General features: G+C 42.5%; 1 protein-coding gene across 1 annotated transcript in view; it reads left to right on the top strand.

Annotated features, from left to right (window-relative positions):
* The first annotated feature begins 16,740 nt into the window (after positions 1-16,740).
* LOC119648423 (collagen alpha-2(VIII) chain-like) overlaps positions 16,741-25,478 on the top strand; it is a 29,075-nt gene continuing 20,337 nt past the window's right edge. The window contains exons 1-3 of the mRNA XM_038050175.1: positions 16,741-17,144; positions 24,473-24,565; positions 24,629-25,233. Coding sequence (XP_037906103.1) covers positions 24,535-24,565; positions 24,629-25,233 — 636 coding nt within the window. The 5' untranslated portion in view covers positions 16,741-17,144; positions 24,473-24,534. The remainder of the gene's footprint in view (positions 17,145-24,472; positions 24,566-24,628; positions 25,234-25,478) is intronic.

The raw sequence follows: 25,478 nt of genomic DNA, 5'->3' as shown, positions 1-25,478 counted from the left end.
CAGTTTTGAACTCGCGCTAGTTAATTTCGATATTTTTGTACACAAATGGCTTGTCTGCCTTAACCCCAGGATATTTCATCATAAGATGACCACTTCGCGCACGGCCCGACAATATAGTCGGGACAGTTCAACTGAATATTTTGCTATTTCCTGTCTACTTCAGTAGGAAGTGTACAGCACCCACTCATTCTCAGGTTTCAATGAGACCATGCTTCAGTTTCATTATCATTACGCTCAATGTCCTGCAAGTGATAAGCCTACAGCAGCGGAACAGCACAAAACCAAATACAAACATTCACAATGACCGGGAGTCGAAGCCGGCGTAACGAGATCCAGAAGCTGGCGTTCAACTATCTCGACCACCGCACCCGTCGTAACACAATGGAGACTCATTCAAAATAACATTAACGGAGCTAACGTTTCTAAACTTTTTTTTTTCATTTTTCTTTTATTTGATTTTCTAAATGGAGAACCTTTCAGGAAGATTGTGTGGAAATTTGAAATGAATCTAAGCAAAACTAAGGAAGATACAGTAGTTTAAACAATCACTATGACTCAGCGCGGACTCGTGTTTTGAATGGCAAAAGGCTGCAATTGCTAATGCATTGGATTCAAACACATGTACAGTGCTCTTCCCAAGGATATTTTGGATGCGATCAGGCCTATCTCTGAAGGTCTGAGCAAAGATGCCCTCCTGTAGCGATTAATCGAGGCTTTACGCAGAACTATAGTGAGAGTTCGATGAAAAATCTCGCCAAAGCACTTGAGTGGAACTCAAGTATCAGGAAGCTGAAAAAAAGGCTCAAGAAGGCAGAATTTCTCGTAAACAGGAGCAAAAGGATACTTTAGACATAATGAATGATAAAAACGTCCTCTATGGACCTGACATTGATGATTCAGTGTGAGGTAAGTCGATAAAACTCGCTTATAAACGTTTTATCCCAAATTTTTCAGCTTTCACAACTTCAGAGCCTTTTTCTCACAACTCACGTTTTCAAAGTCGGTGTCCCTCATAACTCCAAAATTACTGCACCGATCCATCTAAAACTTTAAACAATATTTTTGTAGATAATTTACGAGATAAAGTTAGAGATTTTTTCAAATTTGTTCATATTTTTTACTTTGCAACCACAAATTAGCGCATTTTTCTTCGCTAATGTAGCGTTGGGTTACATAAATAGCTTTTAACTGTATAGTAAAAAAGTAAAGTTGTGCTTTTTTTGCACGATTTAACGGGGGAGCCCTTAAACACGAATTTTGGAGATAGTCCCATGAATGAAGGAGCATAAACTGCATAGCATCTATGAATTGTTAATGGTAAGTCTAAAGAAAGGTAACATCTCCCCCGATGCAGTGGCCGTTATGGAAAACCCCCAGAGTGTTTTTTGTCCGCGATGATTCCGGATAGTCAAAGTCTGTACGACAAAGACCTACCCGTAGAGTTGCCATGCTTCCCGTCGAACCCGCGGTAATTTCGCTCCCAAATGGACAGGGCAACAGTTAAGTTGGCAGATAAGGGATTAAAATCAAAATATGTAACAGCGCGCCTCCAATAGGAGTGTTTCTTCCTTTGAATATGCGCTCAAAGCCCAGAGAGTTTCTTAAAAAACATTTTATCCTCTTTCCCAAACCTTACAAGATAATTTACAATTCCAATTAATTGCCAATAAAGATAATTATCAGGAAAGTGATTATTATCTAAGACAGCCTAGTGCTTCAAGGCAATCACCGGAAACAGTCATTCGAGAATTGTTGGCGCTCCGCCAGATAATCACTTAAATGCTAGCAAATCAGCAGTCTCCTTGCGCCAAAAGGCATAAAAATCATTTTCAAGCAGCAAATGAAAAAAAACTTCCAGAAAGGCATTTAAAGCGGATCTTTTTAAACAGACATATATAATTCCCGAAACCAACTCCGCATATTTAAGGGGGACAAGCTAATTTTAAATTTTTTCTAATTTAAATTTAATTTCGCACCTCAACTATATCAGCCTCTCACGGAGCACTGTCTTTTTATCTTCAAAGTTCATTAACACACCTGGAAAGGTAGCCGCCCCACGAAGTACCATGCTGAAACTTCCACTAATCATTCCTAAATTGCCTAACATTTAAAGGTTCATGCTCATGGCTCGGGTCAAAAACCAAAAAAGAACATAGATTCCTAAAAAAACATATCTTTTTTTAAACATTAAAACGGAAATCTTTAAGTCACATTTATAAAACTATTGGAACCTGTAACCTACCACTTTCTCATTATGCAAATATTATAGTTTGTGGGTTCACCGAAAACGACTAGAGCCATGAGTATGTAGGCATTGGCTATGAATAATCAGATAAAGATTGACCGAGACCTCTAAGATACCAGACAACCATCACATAATATAATAGATTAAGTCACGTTCAAATTTTGATACGATTAATTTGTTACGATGGAAATATAACGGTGAAAAAACTTACCTTTATCTTGAGAGGTTCTAATGAAGTTGAATCCTTCAATGGTTTTATGTTTTTGACTCTAGGTGATGGGATGCTAGTTAAAGACTAGTTTTTGCTTTTACACGATAGCATCTTGTCTGACTCTTAAAAAAGTAATTCTGGAAATAAAGAAATAATTTAACAATTAGAGTAAATTCGAAAACATTATGAATGAGGATCAGATGCTAAGTTGAAACATAAAATTTGTTATACATAACAAAACAAGCAACGAAATTCACCTGAAAAAAAAATATATTTTTGGAAAGTGACACAGAAAAATATGGTTTGTGAGGTTTGGTTTGGTTGAAAACTAATAAATTTTAGAGAAACGACCTCCGACTCAAAAAAAAGCTCGGGTAGTTAACAGATAATTACAGCAGCGTGGAATAAAAATCGTATTGGAAAAGTTCTGGTAGGGAAATCTAGGCGATCAGGGATTAAGCTAGTCGCAATGGTAGAAAAATTTGTGGGCAGGTAGTGGGGTGAAATTCGCGATCTGTAGGACCGATTGTGGAAAAAGAGAGAGAGGTCTTCGACGGTATGGACATGTTATTCGCGTTGACAAAAACAGAAAATCGAAGTCGATGGGAAACGACCAAAAGGCCTGCCAAAACAATGATGGATTAATATGTAAAATCATGATTTGCTCCCCACGGGGATTTAGGCCTGAATGCTGCCATAATTAGGCAGATATTCACCTATGCATCTGTAGTATGATAGGTTAAAGGAAAAAGAGTTTTCACTGTAAGCTATCACACTGAGGCAGTGCTCATTACTCATTTTGCATAGACTATTGGAGGAGGTACTGACAGAACTGAGTTATCGTAACGCCTTCTGATTTATTGTAACGCCGTCTAATCGGATGCCTATACATCTGCCTGAAAGAAGATATAAAAATATCCTCAAACGTAAAGAAAACTGGAACGAACCAGAAGAATGCAGTGAGATATTCTCATGTCATCAACACCTGCGGCTCAAAAACAAAAGAAACTTCTGAGTCAAGAGTCCACATTTTTGGTAAAAACGAGAAGTGGCCTTTTCCTGAGAGCAATATCCAACGATCTTTCAGGTTGAAGTATACACGCTCCAAAGAGTAGCAATCTGGGTGATTGACAAGCGATTAAGAGACAGGCGCATCACAATCTGCGTCAATAATCAAGCTAACCTGATCACCTTGACAGTTCTTTCATCAAATCAAAAATTATTCAGGAATGTAGGAATCGTTTGAACTATATATAGATTTATATAATAGATTCAGTACGGTGGAGTTAATTTGGGGACTCGGCCACTGGGCTTGATAGGAAATCTCAGATGCATCAGCAAATATGGATTCAATTTCACCTGTGCTGGGACCAGAACCAGCAATTTGAGTGTCAGTAGCTAGTGCTTCTATCAAAAACTAGGAACAAATATTCCATAAGGATAGTTGCCAGAACCTAAATACCACCAGATATATAATACTAAACTTTTCCTATCAGAATCAAGCAAACATACAAACAAATTTGATCCTTCCGAAAACCCGAAGGCTTGCGGAAGTACTGAGAGCATTCTAACTGCTCATAATCCAATATTAATAATAATAATAAATATATTTTTAAAATAGGAGTCTTATAAAATGAAACGTTTCCCTCACGTTACAAGGAAGCAGGATCCATGGAACACTCCCTATATGAATGAGTGAACCAAGTACCACATTTTTGGTGCAGATATACTCGAATAGCATCAAATCCACTAACGGAAATCATGCGATACATAAACGAATTTGGGATATTCGATTAGACAGAATGTCAAGAACAATAGATCATTCAGGTTTGAGTGCTCAGATGTCTCTCTGCCTGCACCCACTAGAAGCCCTCCTTCTCCTTCCCCTTACCCAGCGTGACTGCCGTATGGTGCACGTCGGCCTAAATCAGAACTTTTTCGTGCGTATGTATGCTCACGTTCCTTTCGCGTCTGCCTTCTGCTTGCCTACGTTTCGGACATTACCTTTTCGACTTCAGTCCATATTCACTTCCACTTCAAAATATGTTCCTTAAGAATTAAAATTACCTCTGTGGCTCCTCAAAAGCTGCGTTAGATCGAAGCCTACTTGCCGGTGACGATGCTCAATCTGTTATGAAATATCCCTTATAATTTCTCTGACCCCATCGGCGACAGATAATTCTCCGACGACAAACGCTCGATCTTAAACGCGTTGTTCTTCTTTCGCCAGAATATCAGTTGCGGAACATCCTTGATGTACCGTAGACTATTTCTTCCCGTATGTTTCCATAAACACAGCGTGTTTGGAGTGCCGTTAAGCGTTATGCAGCTCAAACTTTTTTTCCGTTTACTTTCTTTTCCGGTGCATCTACATGCGTACAGTACGATCGACCTAACCACCCTTGGAATAAAGACGGGTTTAGGACCACCTATATCATTTGGTAGGATTCACGCGATCAATGCTCTAATGTTATAAGTCGTAATTGCCACATGAGAAAACATAGTTTGGTTTCCAGCTTTAACTTTTATACACGTGCTCTTTCTTGCCTTAGCGTTCCGTTTTATGTTAAGCCAGGCGGCCATAAAGACGGGCCACAAACATAAAGGGCTCTGAGGATCGTCAGCACTTGAGAGTGCTCAACCATCCTAAATGGATGGTTGCATGGAGTTTTGATTAAACCATACCAAAGGAACAAATGAAGAGCCCCTCACCTACCTCGCTTTCCAACATAAGCGAATCATTCGTTACTCCTTTGCACAAAAGCAATGATGAATTACCGTCCTATTCCCCTCCTCTCTTCCTGTTCGAGAATCCTTGAGAGGCTTTTCAACGGTATGATCTAGCTACTAACCTAGTAGACTTCACAAACTTCTTGGCAAATGTCTAAATTCTCCGCAGGAAGTGCACATCATCTACAAAAAGTTCGACTCGCGGAGCTTGATCTTTATTTCCGCTTCCAAGACTATGTCAATGCTATAACACTTTACAGCTTGGTCCGCTAGAGCCTTGTAAGTTCTCTAGTTTTAAGTCTAGGTTAAGTTTTCTTTTTTCTCCTCCTTCTAGATAATAATATAGTTGCCATCCACTGCTTGGTGGGGTCTAGCGCGTAAACCACACCTATGCGACATTGTTCACGATTGCTTGAGATGCGCTTCAGTAGCCCCATTACTTCCCGAGACACCCACACTCGTCTTCTACTGTTCTGTGTGAAGTGCTTGTAGACGACCCATTCGTCGATAGTCCTAGGAAAGTGGGATTTCGTTGCATGGCTTAGCCCAGGATGCAATTGTCGCGCCTTCTTAAAGTGTGACCTATCCACTACTAGATTGTACGCCTGCTCTGTCAATTAACGCAGATAGGGAGAGTGCGATGATCTGGCAGAGTGAAAACTTTGGTTTTGTTGGTGATTATCTTCAGTCACCCGGTGAGAGAGTAAGTAGATGTCATCACCATAGTCGAGGTGTTTGAGGGAATTTATAATCGTCGATTAAATTGCTCCAGGTCCTCCCACCGGACAAGGCAGCATGAAGAACCTCGCCGATAACAAGAAGAAATAATATCGGTGACAAGGTGCAACCCTGGCGGACTCCGCTTTGGACCTTAAATTCTTCCGAGATTTTGCCTCGGTGCAGTACGTGACATTTTCCGTCATCATAATTAGCTTTGATAATAGCTATTAGTTTCTCCGGAATGCCCCTCCTGCGAAGAGCACTCCAGATACACTCCCTGTTCAGGCTATGGAAAGCTTTCTCAAAATCGATGAAAAGCAGATGAACCGAGGATCTAAACTTCGCGCACTGGACCAAAATAATCCGTAGGGTGTCCAATGCAAGAGGATCAAGAACGGAAATCAACCTGTTCTCTGTCGATCAAACTTTCGGGGTGAATTGAACTTTGCGACGGCAGAGGGCACGCAGGTACCCCTCCAACCGTCAAACTCAAAGTGGGTCGCCTTCTTTGGGATTTTGACGATCCTCCCTTTTTCTACTCTCTAGGAAAGAAGTGGGATTCCCAAGATTTTCGTACATCGCCTTTTACGACAAGCGTATTCCCTGCTCTTTTTAAGGATATTCTCCCATCCTCATGGATAGGCCCTAACTCACAGAACAGGGGTCTTTTAAAATGTGAACTTTTACTTAGAGAACGCACCTTCTCCTCAGTAATCAGAAGTAATCTATTGTAGATTATTCCTTCAAATAGTTTCCCAGTATTATTTACAAGACATATTGGCCTGCAGGATCAAGATTAGTGCAAATTTTTGTTTAGATTCGGAATTAGCATAAGTTTTTGCTTCAACTACTGTGTGGGAAATGTTCCTTCTTTAAGACATGCCTCCTCAAAAATATTCGTCGCTATATTGACTTCTGCCTAAAGAGCTTATTGGGGATGCTATACCAGTCTAGCACTTTACTTTCAGCTTGTCTCTTTGAAGCTTCCAGGGCTTACTCCTCACTTCCTACAACTGTGTGAGATCTATCACCGACGACCCTTTTCAAGGTTTTGTGTGAAACAAAACCTTATTAAAATCAATCCAACATCTGTCTGACTGTCACAGCGAATTTACTCGGAAACGGCTAAACCAATTGTCACAAAATTGGAAGAAAATATGTAGTCTGTGTGTCTTCTTACATTTAGTGAGTGCCGCCGTTGTGTATTAAATTTAAAAGGGGGTTACCCATACATGAGGAAAAGGCGTGTAATTTTTGTTACACAGAATACAGTCACATCAAATGAAAGGGTTCGATTAGTACTTTTCGAAACTGATTTCTGATATTGGGTGAAACAAAGTGAAATAGGTCTCGTTCTCAGACCCTATCCAACCGAAAAATCTAAAAAAAATCATAGTCAAAATGCATCCTGTTCCGATATCTGCACAAATAAAGCTAATAATAGTTTACTACCATGTTTTAGAAATTTACCGGAAAACCCCCTTAAGTCCATCCCTGAATACAAAATTTGGATCAGCATAGGCGATAACATAGGACACAATTCTGAAAAGTTTTAATGCAATGCAACTATTATTAACAAAGTCATAGAAGGTCAAAGTTTCGCATTTTAAGTAAATTTGTTGCACCCTAAGACGTGCATGACGTCACCATACAAAGTGAGCTTATATGTTGGGCGGGGTCCATGGAAGCATTTTAGTTTTCCTTTCTTGGCTTTTTAAGGTTTTGTGTAAACACAAAACCTTATTAAAATCGGTTTACCGTCTGTCTGTCTGTCTGTCTGTCTGTCTGTCTGTCCTCACTAAAACCACCTCCTTCTCATTCCACTCTCCCCACGGAACTCCTATCAAGTATTGCATCGCGGGGCTGGATCAGCTTTTAACTGCGGCTCATTATGGTTCTCTCCCTTCCTTGTTTTCGTCGTAGTTCTTCCTGCCCAAGCTGTTGGTGAATAGCTTGCAGTTCCCTTACAACCTGGTTCCAGGCATCCGTTGACTCCAGCATAAACTCCACAATGTTTTCGGGTGTTAAACGCCTGTCTGCGACCGCTTCCATTCTTGCTCGGTGCGCGGTGAACCTGGGGCAATCAAATATGACATGCTCAGCATTCTCAGCCACGTTACCACATCTTGGGCAGCATGGTGATTCGTCGTGACCAAATCGATGTAAATAGGCACGATAACCTCCATGTCCACCCAAGAATTGTGTTAACTCGTGGCTTAATTCCCCATGGTTTCGTTCAAACCATCTCCGAATATCCGGAATGATGCGGTATGTCCAACGACCAGTTTGGGACTCGTCCCATCGCTGTTGCCACCGTTCGATAGATTCCCACCGTGCCAGCTGCCGTCGAAATGCGCTAGACTCTCCAGCTGCATACGTTTTGTCGTAGAGTCGCCGACTTTCCTTCGCCAAGATGTCTATGGGGAGCATCCCTGCTAGTACATATGCCGCTTCTCCTGATGTTGTCCGATATGCACTGCATACCCGGAGTGCACTTAATCGATATGCCATTCCCAATTTTCGGCAGTTCACTTTGTTATTCAGAGCAGTTGCCCAAACTGGAGCTGCGTAGAGTAGCACGGAGCTGACTACCCTGGAGAGCAGAAGACGTCGACTTTGTCTTGGCCCACCAATGTTCGGTAGTATCCTCGAGATCGTTGTAGCGATGGAAGACGCTTTAGTTGCGGCGTACTCAATGTGTCTTTTGAAGTTGAGTCTTCTGTCAATAATTACTCCCAAGTATTTGAGCGATGGTTGGGAGTAAATTGTTTTTCCGCCAACTTTGATTTTCACAGTTGTGTTCTTTCTTCTCTTGCTAATGAGAACTACTTCTGTTTTATGCTCGGCAAGTGAAAGGCCAGAATTTCTCAACCAGGAATTGATCTCCCATATCGCTTCATTTGCATAGATCTCGATCTCGTCTTGGTGCTTTGCGACCACCGTTATTCCGATATCATCGGCGAAGCCAATAGTTGTCACGTTGTCCGGTAGGCGTAGCGTCAACACTCCATCGTACATAACTAGCCACAGCAAGGAACCCAGGACAGAACCCTGTGGCACTCCGCAAGTTGTCGGGAATATTTTTAGCCCATCGTCCGAGTCGCAGTAAAGTCTTCTCCCAAGGAGAAACTCGACCACAATGCGTACAATGTACTTCGGGGCTTGTATCTTTTCGAGTGCCTCGATGATTTTATTCCATTTTGCACTATTGAACGCATTTTTTACGTCGAGGGTTATTACTGCACAGCATTTTCCTTCTTCTATTGCAGCCTGAGCCAAGCCAGTCAGCATGCTGATTGCGTCGACAGTTGATTTTGCCTTACGAAATCCGAGTTGTTTGTCGGAAAGGCCTCCTTCCTTTTCCGCAACAGCGAGCAGTCTGTTATATATTACTCGTTCAAAAAGTTTGCCAATGGTATTGACCAGACATATCGGCCTATATGAGGAGGGGTCACCCAATGGTTTACCTGCCTTCGGAATGAGTATTAGCTTCTGTACCTTCCATTGCTCGGGGAATTCTCCTTCCCTAAGGCATGCCGTGAAAACTTGGGCAAACATACCTGGTGCTGTCCTGGCGGCTACCTTCAGGGCAATGTTAGGGATTCCATCCGGTCCTGGAGTCTTTTTTTCAATCAATCTTATTGCTGCGTCTAGAACCTCCTCATTTTCCACTATCGGAACTTCGTCGGGATTTAACTGTACTGCAGGCAAACTTGTACCATTCAGATCCACTGGGAATAGAGTGTTCACTATATTCTGCAACAACTCTGGGCAAGTAATCGGTGGGGAGCGCTCGCCTTTTAGTGATGACATCACTGACCTATATGCGCCACCCCATGGGTCAGAATCAGCTTCAGTACACATCCGCTTGAAATGTTCGGATTTGCTCCTTGCGATAGCTACTTGCAATTTTTTCCTCGCATCTTTATATTGCACGTGTAGCTCCTCGAACTCAGGTCGGTTTCTTCTGCGCTGGGAGCGTCTCCTAGCTTTGAGACACTTTTTCCGGAATTCCTCAATTTCGGAATTCCACCAAAAATTAGGATTTCGTCTTCGGAAAGTGCTACGTCGAGGCATAGCGGCATCGCATGCCCGCTGCAATTTTTCCACGACCTGTGAAACTTTTTTTTGTGCGCTTCCGGATAGCAATGTATCTTCCAGAAGTACCTCCTTGAACATTTCTGCGTCGAATTTCTTAGTTACCCAGCTCATCGTTATTCGTGTTAATGGCTTCAAATTATTCCTTTGCGAGGTTTGAAAGATGATAGCCTGATGATCGCTGTGTGTGTACTCCTCGCTGACACGCCACTCCAAGTCTCTGATTAAGGTATCACTGACGAAGGTGAGGTCTACCACCGATTGCAATTCTCCCCTTCGGAATGTGTCGGCTCCCCCAGAGTTGGCAAGTACCACGTTCAAGCGCGAGAATGTCTCCAGCAATATTCGTCCTCTTGCGTTGGTTTCTCTGCTACCCCATTCTTCTGCCCATGCGTTGAAGTCGCCGGCTATTACTTTGGGGTTGTAGCGACTTGCATTGAAGGATAGTTTCTCCAGCAATGACGTGAATTCCTCTATTGTGAGGCTCGGTGCTGCGTAGCAGCTATAGATATATATCCCTCCAATCTTGGCACGGGTGAACCCGTCTTCTGGATGTCTTTTCGCATCTACTATAGCTTGGCTTCCGCAGCTCCATATCGCCGCCTTACTGGTTTTGTCTGCTATCCATACTCCGCTATGCAGATTTTCGTATTGTTCAGATACAATCGCAACGTCGACGTTGTTCTCGAATACGCTTTGGGAAAGTAGGTCTTGGGCCGCTCGACAGTGATTCAGATTGAGTTGCATAAACTTCATTTGGCTTTATTTATGAACGCCTTTCTGAACACTGGGCATTTACTGCTTCCTGCAATGTGGGCGCTGTCACTATTTTTTGCTTCCACACAGAATACGCACTTGGGCATTCCGTTGCAGTCCTTTGCCAAATGGCCTTGTTCTCCACATTTGCGGCACAGATTTGATCTGTCTTGGGAGCTAGTGCAAGCTTTCGCTATATGACCAACCTGCCAGCACTTATAGCATTTATGTACTGGACTCTGTTCCCGTAACCGACAGACCACCCATCCAATACGTACCTTGCCCACTGCAATCGCCTTTTTCGCTGCTTCAATAGGAAGACTTATCGACGCTATCTGCGTGTCACCGTACGCTTTTCTAAGTCGTAGCACATTAGACTCGCTCAATGTTTGTAACCCCAATTGGGTTTGCAAGGCCTCGCAGATCTCAGATTTTGTGGTGACTTCATCCAAATCCTTGCATTCGATCACCACCGAATCCTTACTCATTTTGACCGCCGCAGCCTCACCTAGTGATGCTTCAATTTTCTTCCGTAGGTTTTCGCCTCCGTCATCACCGGTTTTAAGTTCGAACAACAGGTCGCCTTTCTGTGTTCGTCTTATCCGCGTGACATTTGCACTCAGATCCGTCAAGGAGGCATCTGCTTTAACCTTGCGTAGGATTTCCGCGTACGTCAACTCGCTGGTTTTTGTTATTATCAGCGCGTCCGGCCTGGCTCTTTTTTGCAGCTTCTTCTTAGGTCCTACCTTAGTCCACGTGTCTTCGGCGCTGTTAGTGGCCTTTTCCGTATGCCCAGATAATCTTCCGTCATTCCCAGGTTGCACCGGCATCTGTTTCTCCTTTTTCCTTTTTGCTGTTCGTTGGGGAGATAGCACTTCTTCATTTGGGTCTCTTAATCGTTTGTTCCGAATTTCCGAGATATCCTTTTCACTTTGGAAGAGTTCTTTGCCAAAGAGCTTTTTGGGAAGAGATGTCTTCTGCGTGGTTTGGGTTGCTACGGCAACCATCGCTTTTTGTTGGCTTATCGGCACTGTTGCTTCTGCCCGTGCTTTCATGTCCTCTGTGACCTTGAAGTATGTGGCCCTAATAGAACGCACCTGATCCTTTATCGCGTGGTGTACATTATTGCGTTGGTTAACGTACTCCATTAGATTATTAATCATCGATCCCAGCTTCGTAAATGCATCACCCTCGGCTTCAGCAGTAACTACACTGCTGCTACTCTTAGGGCCCAACATGCGTTTTTCCGTCGAATTCGCTGCTGGTGATCTCACTAATTTTGCGCTCCGCTTGAAGGGATCACTCGCGCTAGAAGGTAACAGTGGAGACTCCCCACTAGCCATTTTGCTAGTGGGAAGCCCACCGGAGTCCTCCGCTTCCTCCACTGCTTACAGTAATTTAACTCAAAAAAAGTGAAATTATAATAGTGTAGTTTATAAAAACTTGTCCGCTTTAAGTGGGGATGGAACTCGGGCTTCACTCACCAACCGCTTAATTGGAACTTTAAAAATTTATTTGTTATAGTATAATATATAAAAGCAAAACCTCCCGCGCTCGAAACGAGAATCGACCCCAGATCACGAGTAATGCGAAGCAAGCGTGCTGTCAGCAAGCTACACACTCTTGCCTCAAAATTACACTTTATGTGGATTAGTCCAGACAATAATTGCACTTTCTACTCGCATTCAGTACGAGCGCCTTGAATGTCCAATTCAGCATTCAGCGAGAGAAATAAATAATAAAGGGGAAGAGCCAAACTCCAACCTGTTCCCACTTCGATCAGCAAACATTAACCATTAAGCGTTCCGCCGTGTTGGTTCGGTTAAATTGAAAACAATTTTTTCTTTTTTTTTTTTTATTATTTTTTGAATATAAAAAGAAAAAATAGAAAAAAAAAAGAAGATCTCCCTTACGTGACTGAACCAAGGCCGCCCGGTCCGCGAGCACGCGCGCTCCCACTAGTCTGTCCTCGACGCCGTATGTCCTTGTTCAATATTAGTTACTGGACATTACCAGCTAACACCCGCCGATATATTTCATAAACGGCAATTCAAATGACCGGTTCAGCGGAGAAGAGAACAAAGGGAAGATAAAACTTATTTAAATAAGTTTCACGTAAGAAACGCCACCGATCTCACTTCACCTTTAACTACTCCCGCACTTTTCACCTTCGGGCAGTTTAATTCACAATTTTCACTGAGTTCCTTTGCCTTTTTTTCCTTCTTGATTTGCGAGCGTTCGCAATACACTTCCGCTCCAGTCAACGATTAATCGTCTGTCAGTCCGTCTGTCTGTCTGTCTGTCTGTCTGTCTGTCTGTCTGTCTGTCTGTCTGTCTGTCCGTCACACGCATTTTTCTCGGAAACGGTTACAGCGATTGACACCAAATTTGGTAAAAAAGTGGGAACTGTGAACGCTCACGCATACAGTGAGTTACATCCTCTTACGTCGAATTTAAGGGGGCGTCCCCATACATGCAAAAGGGGGGTGTAATTTTTTTTTTCATCAAATATAGTCATGTAGGGTATCAAATTAAAGGTCTCAGTTAGTACTTTTCGAAAACGGTCTTAGTTTTGACATTTGTTGGAAAGGTGGGGAGTGCGGGGGGTTGAAAGTGACCATTCCTTTACGGGGGCCATTCTCAGAAACTACCCAACCGAAAAATCTGAAAAAAAATCAAGAGGCTGCCACTATATGGTGCCTGGGCTCCGAAATACCTTCCACACTGATATCTGCACAAATAAAGTTAATAATAGTATATTACTATAATTCTTAGTAATTCGCTGCAAAACCCCCCTTAAATTCATGCTAAGACCACGAAATTTCGCAACAATATAGGGTGTAACATAGAGCATGATGTTACCAAGTTTGGTGGAAATCACACTATTGCTAACAAAGTTATAATACGTCAAAGTTGTCGCTTCTTTGCAAATTCAAGGCTATAAATGTCAATATCATCCGAAAGTAGATATTCTCACATAATATTGTATATGCATATATTACGTGCTACGTACTAAGAAATGCACAAAACCTTTCGTACCTGAAGCGTCCAGCTTCCGGTTTCCCGACTTGTTTTAATTATTGCGTATCAATGTCAATTACTCGAAGTAGACATGTGTATGCGTATGTATTTGCTAGTAAAGCTTGCGGATAGTAACCAACATAATAGACATGTGTTTACCTGGTTACAAACGGTTTTTAATGTATGTACATAACATATATACATGAAAAGAAAAAATCTTGACTGACGGTTTCGTCCAGGGCAGATGCAACTCGTCGGACATGGAGCAGCGTGACCGAAAGTGGCGACAGGTGGTAATCGCTCCATTTATATACAATCGCAAATACGACATGAGTGCGCATTATATTGAAATGAAATCCGTCCCCGGTTTCGATCACACTGCTCCCAGTACAGAGGTGAGGCAGCGTCTGATGAATTACATCTGCCCTGGACGAAACCGTCAGTCAAGGTTTTCCTTTTTGAACTTGGGTGTTTAACCCAATAAGAGGAGTCCGTGGACCACAAGAGAGGAAGTAAGTTGCTTCCCAAGTGGTCTGCTCCGTCATCAAGTGGATGCGAACTAAGGACTCTCAGCATCCTCAATATATATATGCTTTCATGCACAGAAAAGCTTTATACCCGAATCGCCCAGCTCCCGGTATCCCGATTTGTTTCCTCCTTCGAAAAGTATTAACACTTTCAGTGTTTGCAAATACAATATCCAAACGAAAAAAAAACGAAGTAATATATGACCTCTTCCACTTGCCCCATTCCTACGATAAAATCACCAGCTATAGGGTTACGGTCATTCGCATCTACCGTTAGCCTCGCCGCCATTACTATGAACACTTCTATTATGTATGTATGTAATTTGGTGTCACATAGCAACTATAGACACAAACACCGCCGATTTTTGGTCTCCTGGAACAACACACTTCGTTTCGTTGTATTTTCTATAGCTCGATTTTCGCATGATGCCAGTGCTGGTCTGTCTGTTTACCACATGCAGTTCTCTTAAAAGTGGCGGTACCTGCTGACAAGACATTTGATGTTGAACCTGTGACACAGTGTTCCAGGTCGACTTTCAGGAGGGACCACTATACATGCAAAAAAAGGGTTGTGCATTTTGTGGAGATGAGCTTTCTTACACATAGGATTGAAAGGACCCATTAAGAAAGTTACAGCGGATTCAAATTGATTGCTTGGTATAAATTTAATGCACCATAGGGGGTATGTATATTGAATAGAATTATAAAATTAAGGTGAATAGCCACACTTGGAGAAGACCTTCTACTTTCTCCCTTTATCCCTTCCTTCTTCCCTACGCGGTTGGGGTTCAGAATTAACTTCTACCGATTAACAACAACATAACGCCAATTTAGGGCGACATCACGTTTTAACGAGGGATGGCCGGCGCAATTCTCTGCCGAGGTTAGGGAGGAAGCACTCTCGCCCTGCTCCTACATACCCCCTCCATCCTTTATCCCTCACGGTGTTGGAAACTCAAACTTTAGCATGATGATATAAAAAAAATCGCATAACTTTTTAAATGAGGTGATCGCCACGAATTTTCATCGGGGTTAAAGAAGAGGACCGCCCCCTTCTCCTTCACTGAACTCTCCAACTCCTTCGGGGATGGGGTTGAACATTTCAATCTCCGTACGTTGTGGAAAATTTATATAATTTTTAAATTTGCTTCCTAAAATGTATACATAATAAAGGGCAGCATTTATTTATAACTAGACCATAATAAACCGTAGTTCATCTGCGTTAAATTTTTGTTTTCATTTATATTACATCGGCCACCAGCCTCATCTTTCAGAGTACAAGAACCACCACAACCACCATTGAGATTTGAAGCACGACCTTCCACTACGACAGCCCAGCGCTCTAACCACTTGAGCCATCCGGACACCTATGGCTTATGTTATCACTGAGGCAGCGTCTGCCGCGTTTTCTACCATAGATATTGCCCTCATAGACTTTCCGAGCTGAGTCATTCTCACTTATATGGACGAAGCGACCGCCCACAGCCGCCTATTGAGCCGTAAGCCACCGTGGTATGGCTCATAATTTCTGTCCTTATATAGGTTGAGGAATCCTCCATACTCCTTTAGGGGGCCAAAAATGCTCCTTTCCAACGCGGCTGTTTTCGCAATTTCTCTTGCTAAGAACCCAAGCCGCTAGGATATACATGAGGACTACCAAGGTCAATGTCTTGCACAGCAAGAGTTTTGACGCTATAGTGAGCTGTTTCAAACGGAACAGTTTTTGTTTTAGGTCACCTAGAAGCATAAAATACCTTTCCGAAATGCATTAGGTACCCCGTGTATAGCATTGGGCAGGTACATTGCAGGTCTTTGTGGCAGCCAGTTGGCGGAATGCGAATAGCATCAAGTCCACCTATAGGCGACCAAAGTACATGACCGATGTTTCTTTTTGTGGCATGTACTGGATGCTACATAATCATTTTATTATCGGCATGCGATCCGTTTTTCTACTCATTCTCTGATGGAAACAACCACTAGGAGAGTTCAGACAGAACAGCTAGCGGTCGAATAACACTATCTATTCCTTATTTACCTCTTTTCCTGATCTTAGTAATTTTATTTTTATTTTGCTAAAGACAGTACTAGCTACATTACCTCAAACCTTCCTCTACTGTCTGACCTTAGAATCAGCGTGGTTTCTATATACCACGGAGGAGCTACTTCAGTGCATGGATAGCAACGATGACTTCATTTCTTGTTTGGACGAGCGATCCATATTCGCGCGTTATAAATGAATCGTGATGCGAGATGCAGTAACCAAATTTATTTATTTATTAGTTTGATGCAACACAAAAGATTGGTGGTTTTGGCTTTGCCTTGTCGGACAACGACCTGACCAGCAGAGGAAATTTGTTCAGTGAGTCAGTTTAAAGGAGAGGATTAGCGGCTAGAGGTGATAAAAGCTCGTTATCTGTCTGAGTTTTCTTCATTTTTGTTGTGAAGCGTTTCGAAAAATTTTCTAGTGATCAAGAGTTTTTGATTTAGCCGTCCAATTCCAGTATTCAGTAGCCCGTAAGATATACGTCGGATTTCGGAGGAAATCCCCATCGGCAGGAAAAGTAAACACCGAAGATTTTGTGGGCCGTGGTCTTGGAGGCTTCCGTGTAAAAAGTGGACTTCCGCGGAAAAAAGTGTAGTTTGTATGCTTCTTTTTGCTAGTAGCCGGCAAAAAAAGTTTAAGTTCGCGTTTTGTTTTTGTCGCGACCTTAATTTACATTCCACTGAAGAGCTCAAGCGACGATCCACGATGACGTCAATAAGTAATTCCCCAGAGATTCAAATAAGACAACGGGAGGCGCGGCGCTTGATTTGCACAGAAAAGAAATGGACAAAGGTTGATCGTTTTTTGTGTTTATGGATAACGGCAGAGTTTCTAATAAAAACAACCTCAAAATTTAAACTACCCTAAATTGTTTGTTGCCACCCACAACAAAGTGACGATGTCCTCTTTCGCCCATGTGTACATCGCCAATCAACTTGAACCGGTATATGGTGCTCTATTTACAGAAGCAATCTTCTGCTGAACTTTCAAGTAGTTAACGATATTATTTATGAGTTGAGGCAGTGTCTACTTGGCACACACCTGTACTGCCGAACTACCTGTCAGAAAGGCTATCCATGCATTATTACCAAGGTTTCTATGAGGGTATGCTTATTAAAGATATGGACCTCCAATTCGAAGGTAGTTTGCGAGAATAGGTCCAGACCAACCCTACAGTAGTTGATAGTTGGTTAACGTCTTTTTGAAGTCTGTACACTTTTCGCTTCAGGTATTATGCATGATACCCTGGACCTTCTTTACATCACAAAGTATACACTGCCAGCCCCTGACAGATTTTCTGGCAATGTCACTTTTTGCCTACACCTTGTGCATCTGTCAGATTGATCAGTGGCATTTGCATGTGTCCTCATCAGATGTCCTATAAAATAAACATGAGGCATCTTTACAGAGCACTTAACCAAAATGGACCTCCCTAACGTTAAGCTTATTCGCTGCCCCTGCCACCACACGCCTTCTAAGCCTGACGATAAATAGATCCCAGAGGTGTGCCAGCTTAAACAACATTCCTAAGACAGCCCAGATTTCTGCTTTAGAAATAAGCTCGTATATTTCGTTACACTGGAAAGAAATTTCGTACTTTTAACATAGCAGATTAGTAGTTTCCTCAAACGATTTTTTACTCAGCGGTCAAAGCCTTCAACTTTGGTCTTGATGGATTGTTTCAGTTCGAACATTGTATCCCCTTTTTACTTCTTCCAGATCCTGATGAAATTTCCAGCACCTGAAATTCACAAACTCCAAAAATAAAACGAGAGCTCAAACCTCGTCTACATGCAGCCGCTACTCAGACATGACCCCCAATATGAATTTACGTTGGGAAATGAATAGATTTATGTCATGGGTGAGACTTTAGATGTCCCCCCGTTGAATGGAAGATTCAACCGGTTAATTGCTAGAATCTATTTCAAAGTGTACTTCGTTGGCGGACGTCCAGCTGACTCGGAAGTGCTTAGAGACTCGGAGTGGCTAAGCCGGAAGCTAGTAAAATGATGGAGAACAGGGATATGTAGCCAATTGGGAAATAGTGGAGAGTGTGTACCTTCAGTTCGTGTAGCGGCTCCGTGTAAAGTTGCTTTAGTTTTTGTTCGATGGATTCTAGCTCCATCAGATTTGGTTGGTAAAAACGTGTTATTGCAGGCGTGAGTGATGGCTGTCGATCGAGTTGGAGAAATGTTGATGGTCTTCCTTCATTTTTAGAATGGAACGTGATATTGACTCAGCGTAGTCAGAGACTAGGACCCCAAATAAGAATCTTGTCATGTCGCCCACAATATTCATTATACCTCTCTCTGATCGGGAGTCCAGTGGTCAGGGCAGGATGGACCCAGGGTCTCGAAGCAGACGTCTGGGTGGTGATAAAATGGGCTGAGCGTGATCGGGTGAGATGCCCAGTTAACGGGACTAGACATGCTAATAATGCTGTGACTATTTCTGATGCAAGCGAGGATCGGTTTAGTTTTTTTGGGGGGTGTCTGTTGACTTAAGGTCCGATTTGGTGATGAATGATGTAGATGGTTCACAAGCTTGCTGGTTATCGCTCTCAGTCAAAGCCTTATCTAAAGGAGGCGGACCTAGTTTGTGGATTGATTTGCGGACCTCCACAACCCTCATCAGATCATCATCCCTTTTCATAACGTTGACGATTCTCCTCAAAGGCCGTTTCCACGATGAGCGGTTGTTATTCTTGATAAAAACAATTGTCCTAGGAGCGACATTCTGAGTCTGCCATTTGTTTCTGCGTTGGAGCTGGTTAAGATACTCCACTGACTATCGTGGAATCTCCATTGACCATAGTCAGTGCTCAAAGGGTAGTATAGGTCCAAGAGCGAAACGTGGATTGAACGTTACCACCTCTCAGCTTTGATGAATGTCACACTAGGAGGGATCCGCCCAAAAATATACTTGGCCCCACCCGCAAAAAAATTCGGAACGGCTAGTTCAACGATGAATGTAAGCTAGCAATGGAACGCTGCATACCGTGTAATGTTATCACGAACACCGGCGGGGTAGCGACTTCACAGTTTTAAAAAGGCTTATACAGCTCGATGTTCATCCTGGCGAAACAAATAGGGAAATCTGATTTCCGACATAATGGGCATATTGAGGCGAAGAGTTGGGCATTTTGATGAACTGCTGAACAACCAGAATATCGGCGAATTGGAGTTCCCACCAACTGAAAACGACGTACAAATACTTCCACCACGAAGCATAGAAGAAACAGTCCATGCAATTCATTGGCTAGAAAATAATAAGTCGCCAGGAATATAGAATCACAGCCGAACCGGTTAAATATGGAGGCGACCAATTACACCAAGCGATTAATCAACTTATGCCCAAGGTGTGGCACAACGAATAAATACCTGACTACTGGCAACGGGGTACTTTTTGTTCCATATATAAAAAGGGGATATCACGCAGTGCAGTAATTATAGAGGTACCACGTTGCCGAGTACCATCAATAGATATTCTCCGGATAGCCCCATACACCCAAAGCATCATTGGCCTTAACCAAAGAGACTTCACTCCAGGCAAATCAGCAACAGATTAGATTTTTTCTTTACGGCAAGAGAAGGAAAAACTGTGGCAATATGGCCATCAGTTGCACCATCTTTTCGCCGACTTTAAGCCCGCCTACGATAGCATAGCCAAGGTATAATTGCACGCGCGAAATTAATAAGATTAACTAAGCTGACCCTGACCAATGTGCGAGGCCCAGAAAAAATAGTAGGATCACTCTCAAGAAAATTCGACATAAACAACGGTCTAAGACAAGGAGATGCCCTATCATGCACCCTTTTTAATCTGGCCCTGAAAAAGTGAACCGTGATACTGAAATAAATGCAAGAGGCATCAGTGTCTTCAAATCCACCCAACTACTGGTCCATGCTGACGATATCGACATCATGGGAAGAACAACCCCAGATATACAAATTGTCTATATCCAGATCGAGCAGACCACGCGAGATCTTTGGCTGCACATTAGTGAAGCTAAAGCGAAATATATGGTAGCAACGTCAGCACCAAAAACTAAACAACCAAGAAGATCAAACCGCACTGGTCAAATGAGAACAATAAAAATAGGAACAACAACTTTGACACCGTTATCGTCACTTAATCTGCATGGGTGAAAATGATGTAGCACGAAAAGTATACAAGGGCAATATCTACCACAGAAAAAGTAAACGAGGCAGACCCTGGTTCAGACGGAGCGATGGCGTAAGCCAAGACGCTAGATAGCTTTTAGGGATAACGAATTGGTGGACCTTGGCGCAAAACCGGGATACCTGGAGGTCCCGATTAAGGCAGACTTAGACCGAATACTGGTTGTTGCTCCGTTGATGACGATCATGATATGTTATTCTGATAATAGCTATTATCTCCGGAATGCACCTCCTGCGTAGAGCCCGTCAGATATACTCCCAGTTGACGTTGCGAAAAGTCTTCCCGAAATCGATCAAGAGCAAGTGAAGCAAAGATTTAAACTCCACCCACTGTTTCAAAATGATCAGCAAGGTATTGATATTTTCTAGGGATTGAGGAGTCCTAAGTCCGCATCCACTTGATGCCGGACCAAATGGAGAGCAACTCTTGATGATCGAGGGACTCCTCTGTTTGGATTTAACACCCAAGTTTCCAAAATTAGAAAAGGGACGGAGATGCTACGGTTCGCAGATGGTGGTCAAATGGGGAGCATGGTCCAGTCCGGCATCAAGTGGGTGCGGACTTAGGACTCCCCAACCCCTAAAAAATTGCGAACTACAAAAGGGAGTGTATATCTTGTGCGGGGCGCTTCGGTCACGCTGCTCCCAGGGCAGAGGTGAGGCAGCGCCTATAGAGTCGCCTCTGCCCTGGTAAGACACCGTAAAGCCGTCATCGCTTGACATTTCCGTATAAAATGCTTTAAAAGCAGTAAAAATCCGAATTTGGATTTCGTGTTTTTCATTTCCGTCTTTCGTGCGTAGGGCTCCTAGGGCCCCCCACACTCAGTGGACTGGACTTGCGAACGTGTCGGGGAAGCTTATCCGTTTTTATTTTATTGAAGGCAGCATCCAAAGGCCCGCATCACAGTCGTGATGCGTTTTTACGCAGTATGTGTTATCATGCGAAAATATATTGTCACACCTCCGATTGCACTTCAAGCAGTGAAACGGTCCTTCTAAACTGCAGAGAAAGGTAAAACAGAACCCACTAGATCAGATTATTACCAGGCAAGACCTTTGTAATTATAGCACAAGTTGCAAATATTACAGCTTTTTACATCCCCATGTTTAGTTGGAGCATCTTACTGCTTTATGTAAACTTTGCGGGACTAATCCCTTAGCTGAAATTACAACTGGGACTACTTGGTTCTGGTGTAGTCTCCGTGTCTGATTCATATCGTCCGTTAAAACGCCCTAATTCCGGTTTTTTCTTATTGTCTTGTAACACTACTCCGTTCCAACCGTATGATTAAATCGATTATTGTTCTTCCTTGAGAAGCGCAATTAGATCGGGTCTACTGTGAACAAGATTGTGGTCACTGGTAATAGTGTGGTTCCATAGTAGTTTGACCTGATAATTTTCCAAGATTCTTTGTGAGTGTACTTATAAAAGCTCCCATCTCTTTGCCCCTAGGTTATACTTCAACGCAAGGTTTTAATAACGAATCTTCCAGTCAGAGTTATGGCGTCTGGTGTAATCAGTATTCTTTCCGCAGATGTTATGTGCCAGATGACCCTCTCTTCACAGTTGCATAATCCGTATTTGTTTTTATAGAAAAGATGGGATAATGGCTTCCTTTGGAAGAGTCCAAGCCTGATTGAAATCCCCTTTGATCATATTTTATTTAAGAATTGAGGGGTCCTAAGTCCGCATCCACCAGATGTCGGACCGGACCACATGGGAAGCTTACTCCCGTTTTTTGGCCCATGAACTCCTTTGGAGCTTAGCATCCAAACCTCAAAATATTAGCAAAGGTTTTACGGTTTCGCAGAACACAGCATGACTGCGAATTATATTGACCGTAAATCCGCCCACATATGCAGAGGTGAGGCAGCCCTGGTAAGACACTGTAAAGCTGTCTTCGCCTAACATTTTTGAAGTAGGGGTGAGTAAGTTGTTTTGACCAAAATATGGGCGGATTTACGCTCAATATGATTCGCAGTCATGACGTGTTCTACGAATTATCTAAAGGAGCATTCAACATCTGCGAGCCGCTACAGTCACGCTGCTCCCAGGGCAGAGGTGAGGCAGCGTCTAACCATTTGCTTCTGCCCTGGTAAGAAACCGTAAAGCCGTCATCGCCCTAAGCGAGGGGTCCGTGGACCAGGAAAGAGGGAGTAAGTTGCTCCCCATTTGGTCCGGTCCAGCATTAAGTTGATGCGGACTTAGGACCCCATCATTCTCACAATATTTTATACGGTCCGCCCCATAATCAGATGGAGAAAAGTGCACAGACGCAATAAACTACGCATCTACAAGATGTTAATTTGTACCCCAGTGCGTTGTGAAAGAAGGAGGCGTAAAGGAAGGAGATGTCTGACAAATCAGATACAATCATGAATTGTATGAATTATTTGACGACCCGCTAGCATCGACGCTAATCAAAATTGTAATGTGCTGGCCACATCGAACAAGAGCACGAGGGAAGGATTCCGAAACGAGTGCTGGAAGGCAGAACCAATGGTAGCCAACCAAAAGGGAAGCGAAAGAAATGTTGGAAGGAATTAGTGGACTCAGATTGTAGATCAATTCGAAGATTTTCTCATTGGAGGTTTTTGGTTCGAAATAGAACAAAGCTCAACTTGGTAGCACCATCAACGAAAAAAGTATCATTCGAAGGAATACTGCAGAGAGTATCTATTTCTAAATAATCTCCGCGGTAGATTTTTTTTGCGTTGGATAAGTTAGAGCATATCGCCCGGGAAGGAAATGAAGTTTTAGTAATTGAGAGTATAGATTAGCGCCAGCTTATCATATAGTTGCTGAATTTCTTCAAGATACTGAATTACCCAATGATATCATTTGATACCCAACAATTTTGAGGGAGTTGGGCTTAATACTTAAAGTGTATTCTTAAACCTCAACTCACAGGGCCCTTACTTATCAAAATTACAAAATTATGACCGGATTAACAGCTTATAGATGCCATCATTAAAAATTCAATCAAAACTCATTTTCCCAAAATAAACTCCGTTAATATATCGTACGCAGATATCCCTGGAATTTCCACCTACCTTCCTGGAATTTCTTATGAATATTAACAAGTGCAATTTAATATTTTATCAGATTTTACAAAGAAAGAACTTGTTCACAGGCTAAGCTCTGAAAACAAAAGTAGATTATGTAATTTTTAATTTTCATTCAAAACACCATCTTTTGTTAAGCAAACGTTCAAAATGTATTCAAAATTTGTTCTAATTTTCTTGTATTTAATCAGAAGAAAGTGATTGAAACCAATGGAGATTTTCCCATTTCTTCACAAGCCTTCTGACTTTAATATAAAATTTTACTTTTAATCTGGATGGAAGTGCACACTTTCTCTAGGAATTATTACACAATATTTGGAGAAAGTACTTTTTCCAAATATTAAAATTGAAGAATCTTTCATCGAATCGGAAATAAATAGCCGCCGAAGTTAACAGATACTTCAGTTTTCTTTGGGGAAAAAAGTAAGAAGTCTATGATAGTAAGAATTGGAATTTTTGTTCCGATTAAAACGAAATGATTACGACGTCGTGCAAAAGGTCAGAAAGAAACTAAATCGGTCGTTTAGAATCTATAATGTTGCAAGTATAAGAGCTAACGGGATCTCCGATATCGACTCTTGATATAAACACAAGTCTTCGACTTCATGGCCGTCCTCACGTTGGTCTTAACACAATTTTTACCAAAACTTGTCTTACTAAAAACTGCTTTCTAGAAAAATCACGTTACAATCGCGTTTCTTCTCTCGCGAAATAAACAGAAAAGTTCACTGGCCTGGAACGCTTGCACACCATTAAGAATGATCTGTTGCTTTTTTCCCAAAGCATATTATGCAAATTTTCAGCCGAAAAGGCACACACTTTCAATAGTATTAGAAATATTCTAATCAAAAATTATTCTATTATTACTTCCAGCGCGTCGTGGAACGATATAAATATCCGTACGCGACTGGGATTAGTGTAGTAACATAGTCAACATGTCGGCAATAATAGCGGTAACATTTCTCTGTGAGTTTTGCATTCATTATAGACCTTGATGTCCAGTTGTTGAACATTTTTATATTTTCACAGTCCTACTAGGAGGTACATCCTCACTCGGATATCGATATCAGCGGATATCGCCAGTGTCACAGCCAATCGCTGCCTACAATCAACCAGTAGCTTTTAACCAACCAGTTTCCATTGATCGGCATCCTCAAAACCTTGGAAGAGTTGTTTATGTGTCGGGACAATGTGGATGTTCACCAGGCCGACCAGGTCCACCAGGGCCACCGGGTCCAAAAGGAGAACCGGGCCACGATGGGCGACCTGGTTTCGATGGAGAATCAGGACGACCAGGAAAGCGTGGGCCGCCAGGAAGTATAGGACCCAGGGGACCACCAGGCCCAAAAGGCGAAACTGGACCAACAGGTCCTCGAGGCGAACAAGGTGACCCTGGACATCCTGGCTATCAAGGTGAGCCAGGATTACCGGGTGAATCAGGCCGACAGGGGCCAATAGGACCAATAGGACCACCTGGTCGCCCAGGTCCATCAGCACAGTGGCGTCCCCCTCGTTTCGGATATGGACGCAATGACTATGAAGAAGATAGCGACGATGACTATGACGAGGAATATGAGAATGAAGAACCAACAGTTCGTGAAAGTCCCAGAAAGCCTCGGAAAAATAAATCAAAGAAATAGGTTTAGGATAGGTTTTAGATTTTAGAATTTTTTAGACTTTATGTCCTAGGATAGAGTTTAGTGAATAAAACATAATGTGATCATATTTATGCCTCCTTTATTGAACCAGGACATAGTAGTTGTTGTTGTTTGGTTTGTTTGTTCGCTGGGACCCGGCAGGCTAGCAAATCAAAAAGCTCCTGATATTACCCACGAAGTACAGGACTGATGGCAGGCACTAAGCCAATGGTGCTAGAAAC

Source organism: Hermetia illucens, chromosome 2, assembly GCF_905115235.1.
Source record: "Hermetia illucens chromosome 2, iHerIll2.2.curated.20191125, whole genome shotgun sequence".
Classification (NCBI taxonomy): Eukaryota; Metazoa; Arthropoda; class Insecta; order Diptera; family Stratiomyidae; genus Hermetia; species Hermetia illucens.
This window is presented reverse-complemented; position numbering and strand designations above follow the sequence as displayed.